General features: G+C 36.2%; 2 protein-coding genes across 2 annotated transcripts in view; both read right to left on the bottom strand.

Annotated features, from left to right (window-relative positions):
• LOC311089881 (uncharacterized protein) overlaps nucleotides 1–4561 on the bottom strand; it is a 58032-nt gene extending 53471 nt beyond the window's left edge. Inside the window, exon 1 of the mRNA XM_084124912.1 lies at nucleotides 4397–4561. The gene's annotated coding sequence lies outside the window, so the exon portion shown is untranslated. The remainder of the gene's footprint in view (nucleotides 1–4396) is intronic.
• LOC311089879 (uncharacterized protein) overlaps nucleotides 1–20916 on the bottom strand; it is an 832216-nt gene that overhangs the window by 589816 nt on the left and 221484 nt on the right. The window contains exon 43 of the mRNA XM_084124910.1: nucleotides 882–1055. Coding sequence (XP_083981036.1) covers nucleotides 882–1055 — 174 coding nt within the window. The remainder of the gene's footprint in view (nucleotides 1–881; nucleotides 1056–20916) is intronic.

Below are 20916 nucleotides of genomic sequence, written 5' to 3'. Positions count from 1 at the left end.
GATCACACTTACTGAGCCTACAAATAATACAAAATGTTATCAAATGCATTATATTCCTGTGATTTCTGTAGTGTTGAATGTAGCTGATGGTGAAATGTACTCACTTGAGTATCTTCAGCTCACACACAGGATTCTTCAGTCCCTCACAGATCTCTTTGACTCCAGAGTTCAGCAGATGGCTGTTGTTCAGGTTCAGCTCTTTCAGGATGGTTTTAGAGGAGAGAACAGTAGCTAGAACTGAACAGCTTTTCTCTGTCAGATCACAATTATTCAGCCTAAACACAGAAACACCATAATTTATTATTCAGTACATATTCAACACACATCAGATTAACAGCTCTTCATATCTGCTCACACAAGTGCCTGACAGTCTTTTATAATGAATAAACAGAAGTTATAATGAATAAGATCACATTGACTCACTGGATTTTATCCACTTTGCTATGAGAGTCCATCAAAAGAGCAGAGAGCTTCTCTCCATCCAGATCTCCTAATTTATCTTCACTCAGATCCAGTTCTGTCAGCAATAATGGACTTTTACCCAGAACTTTAGTCAGACACTCACACGCTTCCTGTGCATCAGCACTTTTCAAAAACCTACAGGAAGTAGAAGAGAATTTTACATTAGTTAATTTTACAATTGTGAACATGCTGTTGATCCACACACATTATTTTTTGGAACAGATAGTGTTTACTGTTTAAAGAAAAAGAAAACAATTTAAAAGTTTTGTAAGGTGCATGTATTCCCAATTGTTTGAAATGCTGTTAATACAATGCATTTATCCGTTGATCTAGCATACTATATATGATGTTTTATTGATTATTGACATTGCAGCATTGTTGGAGAGCTGTTAATTTTCAAAGTAACATTTTTAAATCACCTCATGGTCTTTAATGTACAGCGTTCATCCTGTAGTAAATCACTGAGCTCCTTCACTCCTGATTGTCCAGGATCATTTCCTCTGAGATCCAGCTCTATCAGGTGTGAAGGGTTTGATCTCAGAGCTGAAGCCAGAGCTTTATAACCTTCTTCACTGATACTGCAGTCTGAGAGTCTATTTAAAAAAAAAAAAGTTTGTATATTCTTTGTTAGAACACAGATTATCATACTAGCACTAGGCTTTATAATAACATCTGATAAACCACTTAAATCAACATGATTTAATTCTCATTTACATAATACTTTACAGTCAGTTACAGTATATAGTAAAATAAATAGTGATGCATGTACTGAAATTGAAATTTCAGCCTATATAGAGAACTTCAGATAACTTTAAGTTCATCTAATCAAATAGGATATTAACAAATGTACATTAACATACAAAAATGTAGATTTAAATATACACACTTCAGTTTTTCCATTTTGCATTGTGTATTTTCCAACAGAGGACAGATCTTCTTTATTCCAGAGTTTCCTAGTTTATTCTCACTCAGATGCAGCTCTATCAGGTTTGAAGGGTTTGAATTAAACGCTGAAGTCAGAGCAGCACAACCTTCTGCTGTAATACTGTTATTATTCAGCCTGAGGAGAGAGAAAACAAAGACAGGAAACATTCTTCAGTTTCTCTCAAAACCTTGTTTAATGAACAACAATGATAATTTGAATCGAAAACAAGGTACTGAAAATATGACAACAAAATTATGTGAAATATTTTACACATAAAAGTATAAAACAGGAAATACTCACATCAGTGTGTTGAGTTTACAGTGTTTATCCTTCAGTAGAGCAGCGATCTGATTCACTCGTGTGTCTCCTAGTTCACGTTTACTCAGATTCAGTTCTCTCAGGAGTAACGGGTTTTTACACACAATTCCTCTCAAATACTGACAGGCTTCGTCTGCATCATGACTCAAAACCCTGTAGAAGGGAAGATGAAGCAGGAATTAACTAAATTCTCAACATTTATAATGTAATGGAAAGTACAAAATACTGTTAAAAACCTATTTTTTAGTTTTGAAATCTATAAGTTTGTTACAACAACGACATACTGTTTTATAAATCTTAATATTTTTATAAATAATTTTCCTGCATATCATTTATTTTCATCATGTCTCACCTCAGTGTTTTCAAGGAACAGGAATGATCCTGTAGTAAATCACTGAGCTCCTTCACTCCTGACTGTCCAGGATCATTTCCTCTGAGATCCAGCTCTATCAGGTGTGAAGGGTTTGATCTCAGAGCTGAAGCCAGAGCTTTATAACCTTCTTCTGTGATACTGCAGTCTGAAAGTCTAGAGAAAAGACATAAACATGAATACAGTTATTACACAATATAAACACAAGTTTATTATAAATAGGGGTGTGAATCTTCACTGGTCTCATGATTCGAATCGATTATGATTATCATGTCAACAATTCGATTCAATATCTGTATCAATATCTTCAATATCAATATCTATTACTGCACATGGCTACATTTTTGGCAATGAATACAAGCAGTCAGAGGTACAAGCAGTCACCACGTAGGCTCACTATTGGCCGACGCTGGTCATGTGTGTGATGCGTGTGACGTACAACACAGAAGCGCTGCGCTAAAACACTACGTGAACTCACTCGAGGCCCACAGAGAAGGAAATGAATAGTGGAATAAAGTCGTTATTTTTGTTGTTTTTTGCACACAAAAAGTATTCTCGTCGCTTGATAAACTTAAGATTAAGCCACTGTAGTCACTTGGACTATATTAACAATGACTTTAATAACTTTTCTGGGCCAGCAAGTTTCAGTCCCTTAGAAGCCTATGGAGGAGTGAGACAGCTCTCAGATTTCATAAAAATATCTTAATTTGTGTTCCGAAGATGAACGAAGGTCTTACGGGGTTGGAACAACATGAGGGTGAGTAATTACTGACAGAGTTTTCATTTTTGGGTGAACTAACCCTTTAAGGTAATGGGCGTGAAGTTTACGGGCAGTTTAGCCAATTACAACACACCGGCCCAACTAACCAATCTGAGCCCATTGCCTGTTTCTGAGGGAGTGGTTTCATAGAATCAGGAAGTCAACCGGTTGTTCAAATGACAGAGGAGAAAGCGGCTTCCAATAAAGGTGAAATTTATGAAAAATAAGGTGTTTTTTAAAAAACGAAACACGAAGACATGTTATATTGCACCCCATAAACACAATCAAGCAAAGAAAAAAAGCAGGTCGCGGGAAACAAAACTCAGTGAGTCACGCATTGAATCAATGCCATTTGTCTCCATTAAGTGAAGCTTCAGTCAGAGAATGTCTAATAAGACGAGCTCTGCTTCAGTGTTACCCGTGCGACGCATTGCTGGTCAGCTGAGCCTTGAAAAGTGGAGCTCAAAGTTAAAAAATAATAAACCTTGTTTCATTACTATCTTTTAATGAATCAATCAGCGTTTTTGAATGTGTTGTTGAATGAATAGTTTAATGACTCATTCAAAGACAGTCCGTTGCCGCAACAACTGCGCGCTGAGTGACAGGCTTTCAATGCGGAGAGACGCTGTTTAGTTTATTGGTTACTAAAAATGTACTCGATTTTGTGCATGCTGATTATTTATATAGCAACAAATAAATATAAATAAATCAAAATAAATTAATAAATGTGGTAAAACCGCATATCGCGCTATTGAGCCACTCAAAATTACCGCAAGGGAAAATCCTTCACCGCGACAGCCCTACGGGGGAGCTTTAGCATATCATTAACTATGCTGCAGGGCAAGAGGTTTCAAGAGAATCCAGTTTATCCCACTGTATTTTCCTGTTGATAAGAAACATCGGTGACATATAGCGGGTGAATTATGTACAGTATATTAAGATGCTATGATGAACTTCATGCCTTTCTCCACTGACTTTCTATGGTATTCAAAGCGTTTGTTATGATGCTGATTTTAAGAAGGAAGCTGTCTGACTCTGAGATGCGAAAGGGAACGTGGTTTGTGTAACATTAACACATTATTAGCTGTTTGATAACGTCTTCAAGCCAAAGCCAAATCATAGCAATTACTGTTATGTGACCGACATTGCAGAGAGCGATACATAAAACGTTACCATTCTGATACATCAACTAGTAGATGACCCTATGTAATTTGGTCTTCATTTTTTTCTGAATCTGTTTCTCGATAAAACGTATATGGATTAATTAAACCAGTATTTCCACTTGCCATTGTGTCACATTTACTACAGTAAAGTTGACCAAGTGAATCAGGTAAGACTGATTTGCATATTCATGAATCCATGTATAGTAAATGACGCAAGGGTGTAGAATTACATTCAAGCTATTTTAAGGCATGAAGAAATTAATTTCACAAGAAAAACAACAACATTTTACCTTTGATAAACAAATACCTTTGATAATGAAAGATGAGTTTTAAAGGATAAAACTATTTACTATAGGGGGAATTTAAAAACAGTTATGTGATAAATTTAACCCTTTTACCTGAGTTTCTCCAGTGTACAGTTTGTATTTTCTAATCCATTCTGGAGTTTCTTCACTCCTGAATCCTGCAGATTATTGTTGCTGATGTCAAGCTCTTTCAGACTGGAGTTTGATCTCAGGACTGTAGCGAGAGCTGAACAGCTTTCCTCTGTTAGACCACACTTACTCAGCCTAAAATGATGAACAGAAGAGGGAGAATTTACAAACACAAAGTACTTGATTCCAACATAACTGAGAATTGTGTTTTTGTTACAAGATGTCTTTAACATAATTTAAATCTACAATACTAAATGTACAATACTCACATCAGTGTGTTGAGTTTACAGTGTTTATCCTTCAGTAGAGCAGTGATCTGATTCACTCCTGTGTCTCCTAGTTCACGTTCACTCAGATTCAGTTCTCTCAGGAGTAACGGGTTTTCACTCACTATTCCTTTCACATACTGACAGGCTTCATCTGCAGCAGGACCCAAAAACTTGAAGACCATTCTTGTAGTCCTAACAAAAAAAGTGGTTTAATATTCTGTACCCTGCCTCAACCACCATTAAAAAAGTGTTTTCATGTTGTTGTTCACTGGTAACATATGTTTAATTAAAATAAATAATTACAAAACAAAAATACAGTGCATTCTAAAAATTGGTCGACAGATTATTTCTCAAGTAGCCTACTGCATGGCTGAAGTAGTTCCACATTAGCTCTGTCCCATCCACGCTATGTGACTGTACGTGGACAGAACATAAAGCCTTTGGACCTCATACCAGCTCTTGGTCTGGCCAGCAGAAGGGAAAGGCTGTCTCCAAGCAGAGGATGGCCCACTGGATAGTTGATGCCATCACCTTGGCTTACCAAGCACAAGGCGTGCCTTGCTCGCTCAGAATGCGAGCTCACTCAACAAGAAGTGTTGCATCCTCCTGGGTGCTGGCACATGGCGCCTCGCTGACAGATATTTGTAGTTCTGCAGGCTGGGTGACACTCAACACGTTCGCTAGATTCTATATTCTACGTGTAGAGCTGGTATCCTCCTGTGTTCTCATCTCAAACGGGTAGAAGTACCGAGAGGTACTCTATGCTCAGTGTTGGCATGCTGCACCAAAATTGCTCCAGAGTCCCTATGGGCAGACCCTGTTGAGTCCCGTCACCCACGCCAGGCCTATATTCCGCTGTAAACTTGAACCGGGTCTAGGCTGGGTGCCATATGTGTGTAGCGTCTGGACCAATCAGACACACACAAATTATTCATTTATTTAATGACCTAATCTTCTCCCAACAAAGGTTTATGAAACTTCCCCCAAAACTAACATCCCAATTGAAGCTAACACACTGGCAGAACCCGGTTTCCTGTTACAGGATCATTAAGATTGATAAGCCCTTTTACAACCCCAAAAAAGGAATTTGCAGAGGGCTGTGACGCTCACTTAATTCTTACTGAGGAAGAGAAATAAACCCTGTTAATCCTATATATTCTATATATAAACACTTGAGAAATGTGTAAACATGTATCTAATTTTCCCATCTAATGATTTTCCTTTTATGTGGTTTGGCCTTTGTATTCTTGTAAACTTTTGGGATTAATGTTTCAGACTTTGTTGCATACTATGGTTTACCAAAATCATATGTGTGGGATGTTTAGTCTCTATAAATCTTCGTCCCCCATTTGTTAATTTACATTACATTTTGCTAACTTTGTGACGCATTAGTATTATAAGCATCTTAAAGATTCTTGTGTTAAACATCCAATCAAATTACATGTTCAAAGGCCTGCTTGAACAATGGGTCGTAAAGAAATTTCCCTCCAAAAGAAAACACTTCTTATTGGCTCACACACCTCCAGAGGGTGTGACATCTTCATGTTTTAAAAATCACTGATCACAAGATTAGCTCTCTCTTAGCTCTTTTTTCTTCTTTCTTGGTCCCTTTCTGAAATGCTGACGTGAAGATGACGCTGAACTAGAAGTTTCTAAGGACCCTCCAAGTTTGTGCCAGGCCTTGTCTTTCCATTCACCAAAGATACTCTGACTACCACTGGTTCTCTCTCATCAAGACCACATCAGCAAAGATCAACTGGAGCCTCAACAAATTGCATCAGGACAGTTTAATTCAAATGGGCGAGACATGCAAGTATCAAACTTAGTCTCATTATTTGATACATTAAGAATCCTTACCCCTTTTAAAGAAGGGCGTGTTAGAACTAAACTGATGGTTTGCTCAAGGCTGTTGATCTGCCGAATCTAAAACAATGCTATAACTTCTTGCTTTCCTGTATTCTGCTTCAGCTCTCTTCCCCTTGGTAAACTGTATGCATGTATGTGTGTGTATGTTAGAGTAGTCTAAGTGTTTAGACTAGTTAATAAAATCTTGTTCATGTCACACGTAAAGTTGTCCATGTCTCAAGCTCATATCTGTCACTAAATCATAGATCTTGACTACTTGCTCTTAGTAGTACTGTAAAGTAATAAAGACATTTCCCATGCCCCGGAAATGTACATTTCTTAGAATTAATAAACAATTAACACTTAGTGTTCACGGGACAAACAGGTTAATTGATTGCAAAATTAAGTTACAACATTAAGTTAATTGTATTAACTGATCCAAATATTAATAATCAATTATAACCAGTTATTATTGATTATTAATATTTCGTAGAGCTAATTTGCTACATGTGTGACCCTAAGGGGATGTTGTATATGTGTACTTTTCCACGGTTGCTCCTAAATGTAAGCCTGTGTCTTTCCCTTGGGAGAACCCATCTCTTACGAGGTTGTAGTCACCCTAGTAACTTCCATATGTATATCTCCACATAACTCCTTCGGGGAAGGATGTGGCTTCCTTTTCCAGTGCGAAAACCTGAAGATGCGATGCACCTGTTGCTCATTATATACCCCCGCTGCGAGGCAGAGCAACTAATTTCAATTATCGCATGCCAATGTGCATAGGCTCATTTTAGTTACACTCAAAGTAGATTGGCCTCTCTAGTGAGATTCCTATTCGTCGGTCACCAAAGTGATGTCTCCGTTCCATCTTCAGGGAACGAGGGTTACAAACGTAACCGAGACGTTTTGCATCATGGATGCAGTACCACTTGGGGTGTGCTTTTTATTCTGCTTTTCCTAATATTTTTTACTTTTTTTTATAAAATCTGGCAATGCATCAGAGTGTCTTCACTCACCACCATTTTTCCTTATGTCGTTTTTAATGCAGAGAGAGAGGTGCACTCAAAGCATCGAGTGGAACTGACGGGAGTCTGAGACAGTTTCCCTTGCGAAAATTAACTGTTTTTTGGGGTATTGATTACCAATTGTACAACAATACCATAGTTAAACTATAGTTTTTGTAGCAAAACCATGGTTTTGGAGACACAGTTAAAGGGGCAGCTAAAATGACAACAGCTTATAGACTTTTACATGCAAATATTAATCCTTAGAAGATACGAAAACAGCCCTGGGCAAAAAGTATATATTGTATATGTGCGTATGGCCCCGACTACACCACTGCTGAAGATATAGGAAGTACATTGATATTACTTGCCATATAAAGATTTATTTCAGAATATTTTAAAGGTCATTCAGTCATTTCAAAGCTTTTATAAATTTCTTTTTGATGGTTTAATTCTCCTCCAGCTAAAAACTATTGCATTTTATTGTCTTAATAACACTCACCTCAGTGTTTTCAGCTGATTCCACAAACTCTGTTGTACATTATAGAGCTCCTTCACTCCTGATTGTCCAGGATCATTTCCTGTGAGATCCAGCTCTATCAGGTGTGAAGAGTTTGATTTCAGAGCTGAAGCCAGAGCTTTATAACCTTCTTCTGTGATACTGCAGTCTGAAAGTCTACAAAACATGAAACTTGAATTAAATGTAACATTGTGTTTCAAATTAAATTATCAGATGAATTAGAACTTAAACTGAATGAGAATGATCAGTGTACTTAGAAATGTTCATCAAATACAATATTTACAAAATGTCTGTTTTAGTTTTTTGAGTTTTGAAGTTTTCTTCCCAGTAGACATGTGAATTAAAACAAATTAAAACATTTAAATACTGTTTGACTTCCTTCTCTGTGTCAAGAAGATGTCAAACAAAAAGCAGAGTTTTGTTTACGGAGGTGCTGTTCAGCGCAATCCACTGTCAGAGAGTGAATTTGCTTATTCATTCAGCCCATCTTCTTCATTCATTTATGCTTCTCCTCTGCGTTGGGGTTGTTTACATCAGAGTGAGCATGCCTCTTTAATGCAGCACATTTTAACCAGGTAATTCTAAAAATTAATTCTAAAAATCTAAATTTATAATACAGAAACTCTCTTTAATAAAGTTGCAAACATTTTCAAGAGCCCACAACAACAATTATGTGCATGTTCATTACCGTACACTTGCACATCTACTTCCCACTTAACGGATAGAGATAGAATATCAACCAAAAAATCCAGAAAAACACATTATAGAAAGGTTGTAAATTGATTAGCATTTGATCGAGTGAAATAAGTATTTGATCCCCTATCAACCAGCAAGAATTCTGCCTCCCGCAAATTGGTTATGTGCCAATGTGAAACAGATTAGTCCTGTCACTTGGACATCTGTCGCAATGGACACCTGTCCACACAATCTGTATCTTCCATTCCAACCTCTCCACCACCATGGGCAAGACCAAAGAGCTGTCAAATGTCAGGGACCAGATTGTAGACCTGTACAAGGCTGGAATTAGGGGTGGGAATCTCTAGGCACCTCACGATTCGATTCGATTATGATTCAGAGGGTAACGATTATCGATTATTAACGATTATTAAATTAAATTATTAAATTATTTTTTTACTACTTGGTACTTTTAAAGCAAAGTATTTATGATGACCCATAACAAACTTACTTCCAATACTTCCTATATTAATTTTATTAATAAAACAAATGAAAGTGATTTGGCAAGTCAACTGTAAGGTTACATTTGCCAGCATATGTCCCAACATTGCTGAGAACCAACAGGAAAATAAATGTGTGCCTGTACTAGCAGCATACTTGTAGTGAATTAATACAAACTTCAGCATATTCTTAATAATAGACTTCTAACCAACATCCTCTTGTTTTTTCCAACGAGCAATATAATCCTTCAGACAAAAAACATTTTGCTGTAGCAAATTCACAAACAGTTTTCGTTCAAAAATATAGAATTATGTAACAGAAGCTATCATATAATGCTTGTGGACTTACGCATATTCTGAATAATTAGTAACATACAAAGCCGCTCTTATACACAACTAAATAATAAAGAGTTATGACTTGAAATGTTTGCTGTATACCACAATCAAAAACAGCTTATACAAAGAAAGTGAATGAACATCAACTTTTTGTGACTGGCATTGCACATATTGCATACAGATCGGTTTACAGCATATTGATGTGAAAATTAAACAATACAGAAAGCAGCTCTCATACAAAAAAATACTAAATAGGTCACAATGAAATTGCCAATTTTCCATACGTTAGCTTTTAACGAAGAGGGTGCCGTTCGAATTTGGCGCTCAGCCATCATGCGTCTGTTATTTGCGCGACTCTGTTATGTGCACGTGCACGCCACAGACTGTCCGGTGTCCGCGCACTGCACGTGCACGTCTGCTTTATAGTTCCGCCTTTTGCGTTCCGTCAATATTACGTTATTAGAATTTTTTTTTTTTTTTTGGAAAATCTATTTTTGACATTTGTGAATCGATTCAGAATCATCCACGTCCCGCATCGCGATGCATCTAAGTCTGTAGCTCCATGCAAGATCTCGCCTCATAAGGTAAGGATGATCATGAGAAAGGTGAGGGATCAGCCCAGAACTACATGGGAGGAGTTTGTTAATGATCTCAAGGCAGTTGGGACTACAGTTACCAAGCAAACCATTGGTAACACACTATGCCGCAACGGATTGAAATCCTTCAGCGCCCGCAAGGTCCCCCTGCTCAAGAAGGCACATGTTCAAGCCCATCTGAGGTTTGCCAATAAACATCTAATGATTTAGAGAAGGCTTGGGAGAAAGTGCTGTGGTCAGATGAGACCGAAATTGAACTCTTTGGCATCAACTCAACTTGCCGTGTTTGGAGGAAGAGAAATGCTGACTATTTGGAGGAAGAGAAATGCTGACTATGACCCCAAGAACACCATCCCTACAGTCAAGCACGGAGGTGTTAAAAAAAAATTATATCATAAAAATCATCAAATGCCTTTTCTCTTGTAAGTAAAGAAAATAATTTGACAAAGCATTGTTTTTTCCTGTTACTTTAATTCACTACAGTAACTTAACTTTAATATTTAAAACAAACAATGGTTCATTAAACTTACCTGAGTCTCTCCAGTGTGCAGTTTGTATTTTCTAATCCGTTCTGGAGTTTCTTCACTCCTGAATCCTGCAGATTATTGTTGCTGATGTCAAGCTCTTTCAGACTGGAGTTTGATCTCAGGACTGTAGCGAGAGCTGAACAGCTTTCCTCTGTTAGACCACACTTACTCAGCCTAAAATGATGAACAGAAGAGGGAGAATTTACAAACACAAAGTTAAATACTGTTTGACTTCCTTCTCTGTGTCAAGAAGATGTCAAACAAAAAGCAGAGTTTTGTTTACGGAGGTGCTGTTCAGCGCAATCCACTGTCAGAGAGTGAACTTGCTAATTCATTCAGCCCATCTTCTTCATTCATTTATGCTTCTCCTCCGTGTTAGGGTTGTTTACATCAGAGTGAGCATGCCTCTTTAATGCAGCACATTTTAACCAGGTAATTCTAAAAATTAATTCTAAAAATCTAAATTTATAATACAGAAACTCTCTTTAATAAAGTTAAAAACATTTTCAAGAGCCCACAACAACAATTATGTGCATGTTCATTACCGTACACTTGCACATCTACTTTCCACTTCCCAGTACATTTCGTTTTAGCACTTTATGGTTAATATATTAACAGATAATGTAATTTTATTAAGGCTGTTACATGTAACACAGTTAACACGTTTACAGTGGGGGAAATAATGATTTGATCCCCTGCTGATTTTGTACGTTTTCCCACTTACAAAGAAATGAAGGGTCTATCATTTTTATGGTAGATTTATTTTAACGGATAGAGACAGAATATCAACCAAAAAATCCAGAAAAACACATTATAGAAAGGTTGTAAATTGATTAGCATTTCTTAAGGCAGTTGGGACTACAGTTACCAAGCAAACCATTGGTAACACACTATGCCGCAACAGATTGAAATCCTTCAGCGCCAGCAAGGTCCCCTGCTCAAGAAGGCACATGTTCAAGCCCATCTGAAGTTTGCCAATAAACATCTAATGATTTAGAGAAGGCTTGGGAGAAAGTGCTGTGGTCAGATGAGACCGAAATTGAGCTCTTTGGCATCAACTCAACTTGCCGTGTTTGGAGGAAGAGAAATGCTGACTATTTGGAGGAAGAGAAATGCTGACTATGACCCCAAGAACACCATCCCTACAGTCAAGCACGGAGGTGGAAACATCATTGGGCTGTTTCTGTGGTAAAGGTACAGGATGACTTCACTGTATTGAGGGGCCGATGGACAGGGCCATGTACCGTCATTCAGCCAGAACACTGAAGATGGGTCGTTGATGGGTCTTCCAGCATGACAATGACCCAAAACTAGGGGTTGCACGACTACTGATTTCTGCTAGTCGATTTCTTATCAAAACAATACTCGAGTTACTCGACTACTCGTCGTTCATGCTACTGTAAATGAAAAGACATGAAATAGTTAGATCTTATCAATAAACATTTATTAATCCATAGCCTAATGCAACAATTACATAAGTAAACTCTCAAAACATTATAATTATGACATTTCATTTTTAAATTTTCATGTAGCAGTCTAAAGCCAAATAAATAGCCGTTCTTGCCTTTCATTTCAGACGTCTGCTTCTAGGGGCCGTCACTTATCGCGTCTTTTCCGCGCTCAAGGTCGTTATTTCAAATGTAGACGCGCGGTGAGCGCGCTCATAATGAAAGCAACATGGTGCGCTAGTTTTTCCAGGCGGGTTTTTCCTTCTCATCTCCAGAAATATATCTAGTAGTAAAGCTAATGCAAGGGCTAGAAATAAATTAATCCTTTGCTGAATGATACTTCTTCGTTGTCATCATGGAAAGCGCAGTTTGGTTGCATAGCAACGACAGACGCCACGGGAGCGCAAGCGATTGTAGGAGACAGCGGCACGGCCGCGCGCGCTTTCCAGAAGTTTTTTAGACACAATATGTGAACGGCCTCTTGCAGAGTTGGCCAATTACAATATTTTTGCCATCCTTGATGAAATACTTCCACACATCTGACGTGTGGTGTCTGTTGGTGACGTTCGCCATTTTTAATTCATTTATGGTTAATGGACGCTCGAGTAGTCAATTGTTTCCGACAGTGTCGACTAGTGGTTGAAGTAGTCGATCTATCGACTACTCGACTAGTCTATGCAAGCCCTACCCAAAACATACCTCCAAGGCAACAAAGGAGTGGATCAAGAAGAAGCACATTAAGGTCTTGGAGGGGTCTAGCCAGTCTACAGACTTTAATCGTATAGAAAATCTGTGGAGGAACCCGAACCTTTGAGTTGCCAAGCGACAGCCGAGAAACTTTAAGGATTTTGAGAGCATCTGTAAAGAGGAGTGGAAAATCCCTCCTGAGATGTGTGCAAACCTGATGACCAACTACAAGAAACGTCTTACCTCTGTGCTTGCCAACAAAGGTTTCTCCACCAAGTACTAAGTCATGTTTTGCTTGCGGATCAAATACTTATTTCACTTACTGAAATGCAAATCAATTTTTTTCTGGATTTTTTTGGTAGATTTTTTAGTCGAAAACGCCACGCTGATATTGATCTTCGTTTTAGTTCTCCTTTTGTCCCAAAGTCTGCTTGCCATGGTCCATAATGTTTGAGTGAAACAACAACAGCGTGAGCATGCCGCTAGATATAACACAGTTGTCCACGTCTGTCGCCATGGTTACTATGGCAGTACGAGCGGAAACCAGGGATAACGCGGATATTACGTCATTGACAGGCGACAAGTTACGAGGGACGGGCACTATTTAAAATTGTGAATTTCTTTGAATTTACAAATTCTTGGAAACATTTAGGATCATGTAAGCACACAATTGAAAGAAATATATAAAACTGTGCAAGTGGTTTTTGGATATTTAGATACTTCTTACATATTGTATCTTTAAACACACTTTTGTGTATTCATGTTTGATATAATATATTGTTTATAAAAACTAAACTATACAAAATTTGACTTAACTTTAAACTTAATTTGTGGCATTTTTGTGTCTACTTTTAAAGTCACAAAATATTTTTCAGTTTAATTTAGTTATTTTAGTTTTTTTCCCAATTGTGTAATTGTTTCTTACCAGTAACAAAAATCCTTTAAGTTTTCATTTTAGTTTTTGTTAGAGATAACACCGCTGTTATGGAAAAAAATGGTAACACTTAGTTCAGGGTAGTTTAGTATCCAGTTCTCATTATTAACTAATAGCTAATTACTAGTTGCATATTACTAGGATATTGTCTGTTTATTAGTACTTATAAAGCACATCATTATTCAGCATGATCTCATTCTACATCCCATAATCCTACCCATATCTAAACTTAAATGCTACTACAACTACCTTACTAACTATTAATAAGAAGTAATTAGGAGTTTATTGAGGCAAAACTCAAAGCTAATAGTTAATAATGAGTATTCGGTGACCAAAACAATGAGTATTCCTTCATTTTTTTGCACTTCAGGAGGCATGCAGATTCAGTAAATATAAAATATCCCTGTGATTGCTGTGGTGTTGAGTGTATCTGATGGTGAACTGTACTCACTTAAGAATCTTCAGTTTTGATTTCTTCAGTCCCTCACAGATCTCTTTAACTCCAGAGTCCAGCAGACGGCTGTTGTTCAGGTTCAGCTCTTTCAGGATGGTTTTAGAGGAGAGAACAGTAGCTAGAACTGAACAGATTTTCTCTGTCTGATCACAGTTATTCAGCCTAAACACAGAAACACCATAAATTATTATTCAGTACATATTTAACACACATCAGATCAACAGCTCTTCATATCTGCTCACACAAGTGCCTGACAGTCTTTTATAATGAATAAACAGAAGTTATAATGTATAAATTGTTGACTCACTTCATTTTCTCCACTTTACAATGAGGGTCCATCAAAAGAGCAGAGAGCTTCTCTCCATCCAGATCTCCTAATTTATCTCCACTCAGATCCAGTTCTGTCAGTATTACTGGACTTTTACCCAGAACTTCAGTGAGATTGTCCCACGTTTCCTGTGCAGCATCACTTTTCAAAAACCTACAGGAAGTAGAACATTTAGATTTGATAATTGAAAAGAAAAGAAAAAAGGATAAAATATATATATATTTTTTTTAGATATAATAAAAAAGAATAATAATTGTTTAAATAATGTTGTTAGAATGTCATGCCTTTTGCAGTTCTCATCCTCCTTATGGATCCAGTAAAGCAATAAAATATGGCAACGTGTAGAATGTGTTAAAGTCATAGTTTTGGTAAATATTTCCAGTTTTGCTGAATTGCAATTCAGTAAATTCCTTTTCATGCCATTCTAATTCTGCATTGGCCATTTGTCACATCTACTTAGCTGCACACCTCTGACTCTATGTCTGTGGCTTATTTAGAAAAATCAAAGGCTTTTCTCACCTGATGTTCTTTAATTTACAGCTTTCAAGCTGCAGTAAATCAATGAGCTCATTCACTCCTGATCGTCCAGGATCATTTCCTCTGAGATTCAGCTCTATCAGGCTTGAGTTTGATTTCAGAGATGAGGTCAAACTTTTATATCCTTCTTCAGTGATACTGCAGCCTGAAAGACTATACATATACATACAAAAACATACATGTTAAGTACTGCAACCAATGCCTTATTGACAACACCTGCTTCATTTGCATTTCTAAATGTTTCATAAAATATGTAAAGTTAATTAAAATGATTAAATGAAACAGATTTTTTCAGTTAATCTAATCAAATGGACATTTATAAATCTATGTTATCATGCAGAAATGAAGATAAATGAATACACACTTTAGTTTCTCTAATCTGCATTGTGTATTTTCCAACAGAGGACAGATCTTCTTTATTCCAGAGTTTCCTAGTTTATTCTCACTCAGATCCAGCTCTATCAGGTTTGAAGGGTTTGAATTAAACGCTGAAGTCAGAGCAGCACAACCTTCTGCTGTAATACTGTTATTTTTCAGCCTGAAGAGAAGAGAAAGAAAAAGACAGGAAGGTCTCCTCAGGTTTTTTTTCTGCCAAAAAACACGTCTACAGTAACGGAAGGGTTTTCATAGTCAAAGAGAGTGGGCCTACTTTCTTAAAGAACATGCATTTCAATAACACTGCAAAACTAGCAAAATGTAAGTAAAAACTTCTTATGCAATTAAGTAAACAATCAGTGTAAAATCTAAAGCAAATCATGAGCAATGAGACAAACACAACAGAACAGAGACATTTTTTTTCAGGTAGGAAATACTACATGTAAAAAATAAGGTAAAGAAATACGACAAAAATGTAATCAAATCATAAAATAAAAAAAAACAGCATAGTCTGCATGAATTAAATATTGCTACAAAAGTTTTTCAGTCAGCTAATCTATTTTGGTTAACATTAAGGACACAGAGAGCAGCAGGTATATTAAAAGTTGTCACCTAATGCACGGATTCAATATATTGATTTACATCTGATTTTACAACTGTTTACGCTCACTTAAGACATAACCGACTAGGTTTACCTGGATACTTGCCAAGTCAGGCATTTTAACAAACACTGTGTATTGTAAAACTATACTGTACTATTGTACAAGTGTGTACTGAATATTAATGATGGATTGATTTTGGGAATCTATGTTTTGATCATCATTCTAAATCTGATCCAGATGTAATCTTAGTGTCTGTTTACACCTGGCCACTTCTTGTGTTTTTACTGATCGGATATCTGATTTATCAAAACGATTCCATTTACACTTGGTCACATAAATGTGTCTCCGCAAAACAGATATAAATCTGATCTTCAATTCCCGTGCTATATGCAGATTTAATGGAGTTCACGTCACCGAAAACAACAAATATGAGCTGCATTTTATTGATCATTAGCTAATTTCAAAATCGAACACTGTAATAAGAGAGAGTGCAGAAACAGCACTGGTAAGATCATTTAGTTTCTTTACTTTTAATGAAGATGATTATGTTGAACGTCTGCGACTTACTCTCACTTTCATTTGCGGCAGTTTGCTGAAGAGATACTCAGCCACTCATCTGCGGCGATGTGTGTTGCAGTAGCACTCTCATATCTGGCTATAACCTCATATAGCCTATAACACGCTCTCACACATTTATTTTTTTACATTGTTGGGAGGAGTAAAATTTACATATGTGGTTTCAACAACCATGTTTGAGTGATTGGATTTAAATCTGTTTCAGAAGGCATTTACACCTGGTCTTTTCAAGATCAGATAGCTATCCGATCTGAGAGAACGCATGAAGTGACCAGGTGTAAACAGGCCCTTTGATAAAAACATAATTTTCTCAATTCTTTTTTTTTTCTTTTTTTTTCAAAATGTTGTTCACCCATATTGATTTTTTTTTTTAAATTAAAGCAGAAGGTCCTTTTTTCTCTCTCTCTCTCTCTCTCTCTCTCTTTGGATACATTGTCTATTCAGATATTCATGCAACAAAATATTCTCGGGGCCATGAAAGTGTGGTGAAAATTATCAAAAATGCTGGCAACCTTTTTTAAAAAAGAGGAAAATAGTCAAGTGCAATGGGCTATGCAGGGGAACTGAATTGTGTGTGTGCACACAGGGGGCCACCTGTAAGCTTATGAGTACAGAATGTAGTTCTCTTTTACAGTTTATTGCACTTTTAATAACTTATCAATCATGTTTCACTATTTTCTAGCTCATGTTAATAACTTTAATTAACCCTGCGCTCTGCAGATACACTTACTTACAGTGATATAAAATATACATCAAAATCTCTATGGATTGAAGCTTGTCGCTCAGGGTGTGTGATATTGACCAAAATAATTGTCAATCTTGATATTTTCTGGGATTTTATTGATAGCAGAGACAGAAATGACTTTTCCAATAAGTTTAAATAGATGTTTACCTTTTATGGGCTTTTTAGCTTTATGACGCATTTTTGGTAACAATTTTTTAATAAAACTCCACGCTAATAATCATTAGTTAAGCATTAGTAAACAGTTCATTCATAATTTATAAAGCATTAATATACATTAATAAGCAGTATATAAATACAGCTATAAATGCTTTATTCTTGTTTTAAAAGCATATCTATAATGTGTTTAATAATTGTATTTTCATACTTTATTAATGATCAATTTGTCATTTCTAAATGAAGTATAGCATTATTTACAAACCAGTTATTTAGGAGTTGTCAGTGGTTCATAAGATCACTTAGAAAGTGTGAGTAAATGATTAATAAACTATTTCAATGTATATTCATACATCTTATTATTTAGACATATAGTAATAGTTTCTTAGTGTGTTAATAAATGGTTTATTAACATGTATTTCTACTGTAATTCAGGGTTAATTCAGGTAGTTATAAAGCATTTAGCAGTGGTCAGTTAACTATTTTTGTGAGCTCATCTAAAGTGAGGACTATGCCTCTTAAAGCATTTACAAAGGAGATTTAAAGGCTCAGTTAATTTTTTCTATCTTCTGTATCACTGAGTTGTGTTTGTTTCCTTTTTCTGTCTTTAAATCTCCTTTATAAATGCTTTACAAGGCATAACTAGTTATCACTTTAGATGAGCTCACAAAAATAGTTAACTGACCACTACTAAATGCTTTATAACTATTTACTACATTTACTTACACTTAAGTGATCTTATGAATCACTGACAACTCCTAAATAACTGGTTTGTAAATAATGCAATACTTCATTTAGAAATGATAAATTGATCATTAATAAAATATGAAAATACAATTATTAAACATTATTGATATGTTTCTAAATCAATAATAAAGCATTTATAGCTGTATTTATAAACTGCTTATTATTGTCTATTAATGCTTTATAAATTATGAATTAACTGTTTACTAATGCTTAACTAATGATTAATAGTGTGCAGTTATTATAAAGTGTTACCGCATTTTTTCTAACCTAATTAAATGTGTGCATCATATTTTGCATTAAATTCTAACATTTAATCAATGAAGTCAATTAGAATAAGATGACAAAATGGCTGTTACCAAGCAAATGAAATCAGTATCAACAAAATTCATCTTTGCAATGCAGAGGAAACACAGAAGCTGCATCTGAAGTGACATTTAGATGCATTTACACAGACTGTTTAATGCAACTCAGTGGGACATGAATACATTTAACCTGCAGTTACAAATGCATAAATAATATTTTGATGTTTTAAACAAAACGCTGAATACTGATATTTGAAATTGTTAATAAAAATTAAAAGATACTTTAAATTGTGAATTAAAACAGCTAGTAGGTGGCAGCAATTCACTGTTAATGAGTGAGTCATTGCAATTCAACCGATTCATTCAAACTGGTGATTCATTCAGACATACAGCAGCATTTTTGCGCCCTTATCTTGAATTTTGGGGAAATTGAAATGCCTTTTAATAGACCAAACATAGATAAATATATATAAAACAGACTAATGGCACTCTAAATGCACGCTCGCACTGGTCTAACTTACTAGAATACATCACGTTTCTGTGCACTCTATGGGACATATCATACACACGGCGCAATGCAGCGCCAGGCGTTAAGCAAGTGTTTTTTGCTAGATTCTGCCCGATGCAGTTATCATTTTCAGTCCTGCCCCACTTGTTTAAAAAGCAAAATGCATTTGCGCACATCTGTGCACCCATGGGCGTGCAGGTCTGAAAACAAGGTGTGTTCAGTCGCATTGTTGGCACGTTGCTATTTTGAAGCAACTGAAATAGACTGCGCCATTGACCAACTGAAACCTGATCTAAAGTCAATGGCCCAGTATTTTTTCTGTTATTTAAAGAGCGCATTAGTAATGTGCGCCAATAGGCGGGTCCACAACGCACATACACTCTGCTTATTACACAGACAGGGACGCGCAGCAGCACACAAACATGCCAAATATTACAAAAAAATTACACTGTATTACAAATACAATGTAAAATATTAATATTGTGCACATAAAGATATGGTGGAATCTGGTTTGTCCCGTAGATGGTCTGCTTACATGCAGTGGATTTGGACATGCCCTAAGTGCACTTGCGCCGTGCGCTTTAGACCTCTGTGCTTGCCAACAAAGGTTTCTCCACCAAGTACTAAGTCATGTTTTGCTTGGGGATCAAATACTTATTTCACTTACTGAAATGCAAATCAATTTTTTTCTGGATTTTTTTGGTAGATTTTTTAGTCGAAAACGCCACGCCGATATTGATCTTCGTTTTAGTTCTCCTTTTGTCCCAAAGTCTGCTTGCCATGGTCCATAATGTTTGAGTGAAACAACAACAGCGTGAGCGTACCGCTAGATATAACACAGTTGTCCACGTCTGTCGCCATGGTTACTATGGCAGTACGAGCGGAAACCAGGGATAACGCGGATATTACGTCATTGACAGGCGTCAAGTTACAAGGGACGGGCACTATTTAAAATTGTGAATTTCTTTGAATTTACAAATTCTTGGAAACATTTAGGATAATGTAAGCACACAAGTGAAAGAAATATATAACACTGTGCAAGTGGTTTTTGGATATTTAGATACTTAAAATTCTTACATATTGTATCTTTAAACACACTTTTGTGTATTCATGTTTGATATAATATATTGTTTATAAAAACTAAACTATACAAAATTTGACTTAACTTTAAACTTAGTTTGTGGCATTTTTGTGTCTACTTTTAAAGTCACAAAATATTTTTCAGTTTAATTTAGTTATTTTAGTTTTTTTCCCAATTGTGTAATTGTTTCTTACCAGTAACAAAAATCCTTTAAGTTTTCATTTTAGTTTTTGTTAGAGATAACACCGCTGTTATGGAAAAAAATGGTAACACTTAGTTCAGGGTAGTTTAGTATCCAGTTCTCATTATTAACTAATAGCTAATTACTAGTTGCATATTACTAGGGTATTGTCTGTTTATTAGTACTTATAAAGCAAATCATTATTCAGCATGATCTCATTCTACATCCCATAATCCTACCCATATCTAAGCTTAAATGCTACTACAACTACCTTACTAACTATTAATAAGAAGTAATTAGGAGTTTATTGAGGCAAAACTCAAAGCTAATAGTTAATAATGAGTATTCGGTGACCAAAACAATGAGTATTCTTCCATTTTTTTGCACTTCAGGAGGCAAGCAGATTCAGTAAATATAAAATATCCCTGTGATTGCTGTGGTGTTGAGTGTATCTGATGGTGAACTGTACTCACTTAAGAATCTTCAGTTTTGATTTCTTCAGTCCCTCACAGATCTCTTTAACTCCAGAGTCCAGCAGACGGCTGTTGTTCAGG

This window comes from Abramis brama (genome assembly GCF_963993115.1).
Source record: "Abramis brama genome assembly, chromosome: 9".
Taxonomy (NCBI): domain Eukaryota; kingdom Metazoa; phylum Chordata; class Actinopteri; order Cypriniformes; family Leuciscidae; genus Abramis; species Abramis brama.
This window is presented reverse-complemented; position numbering and strand designations above follow the sequence as displayed.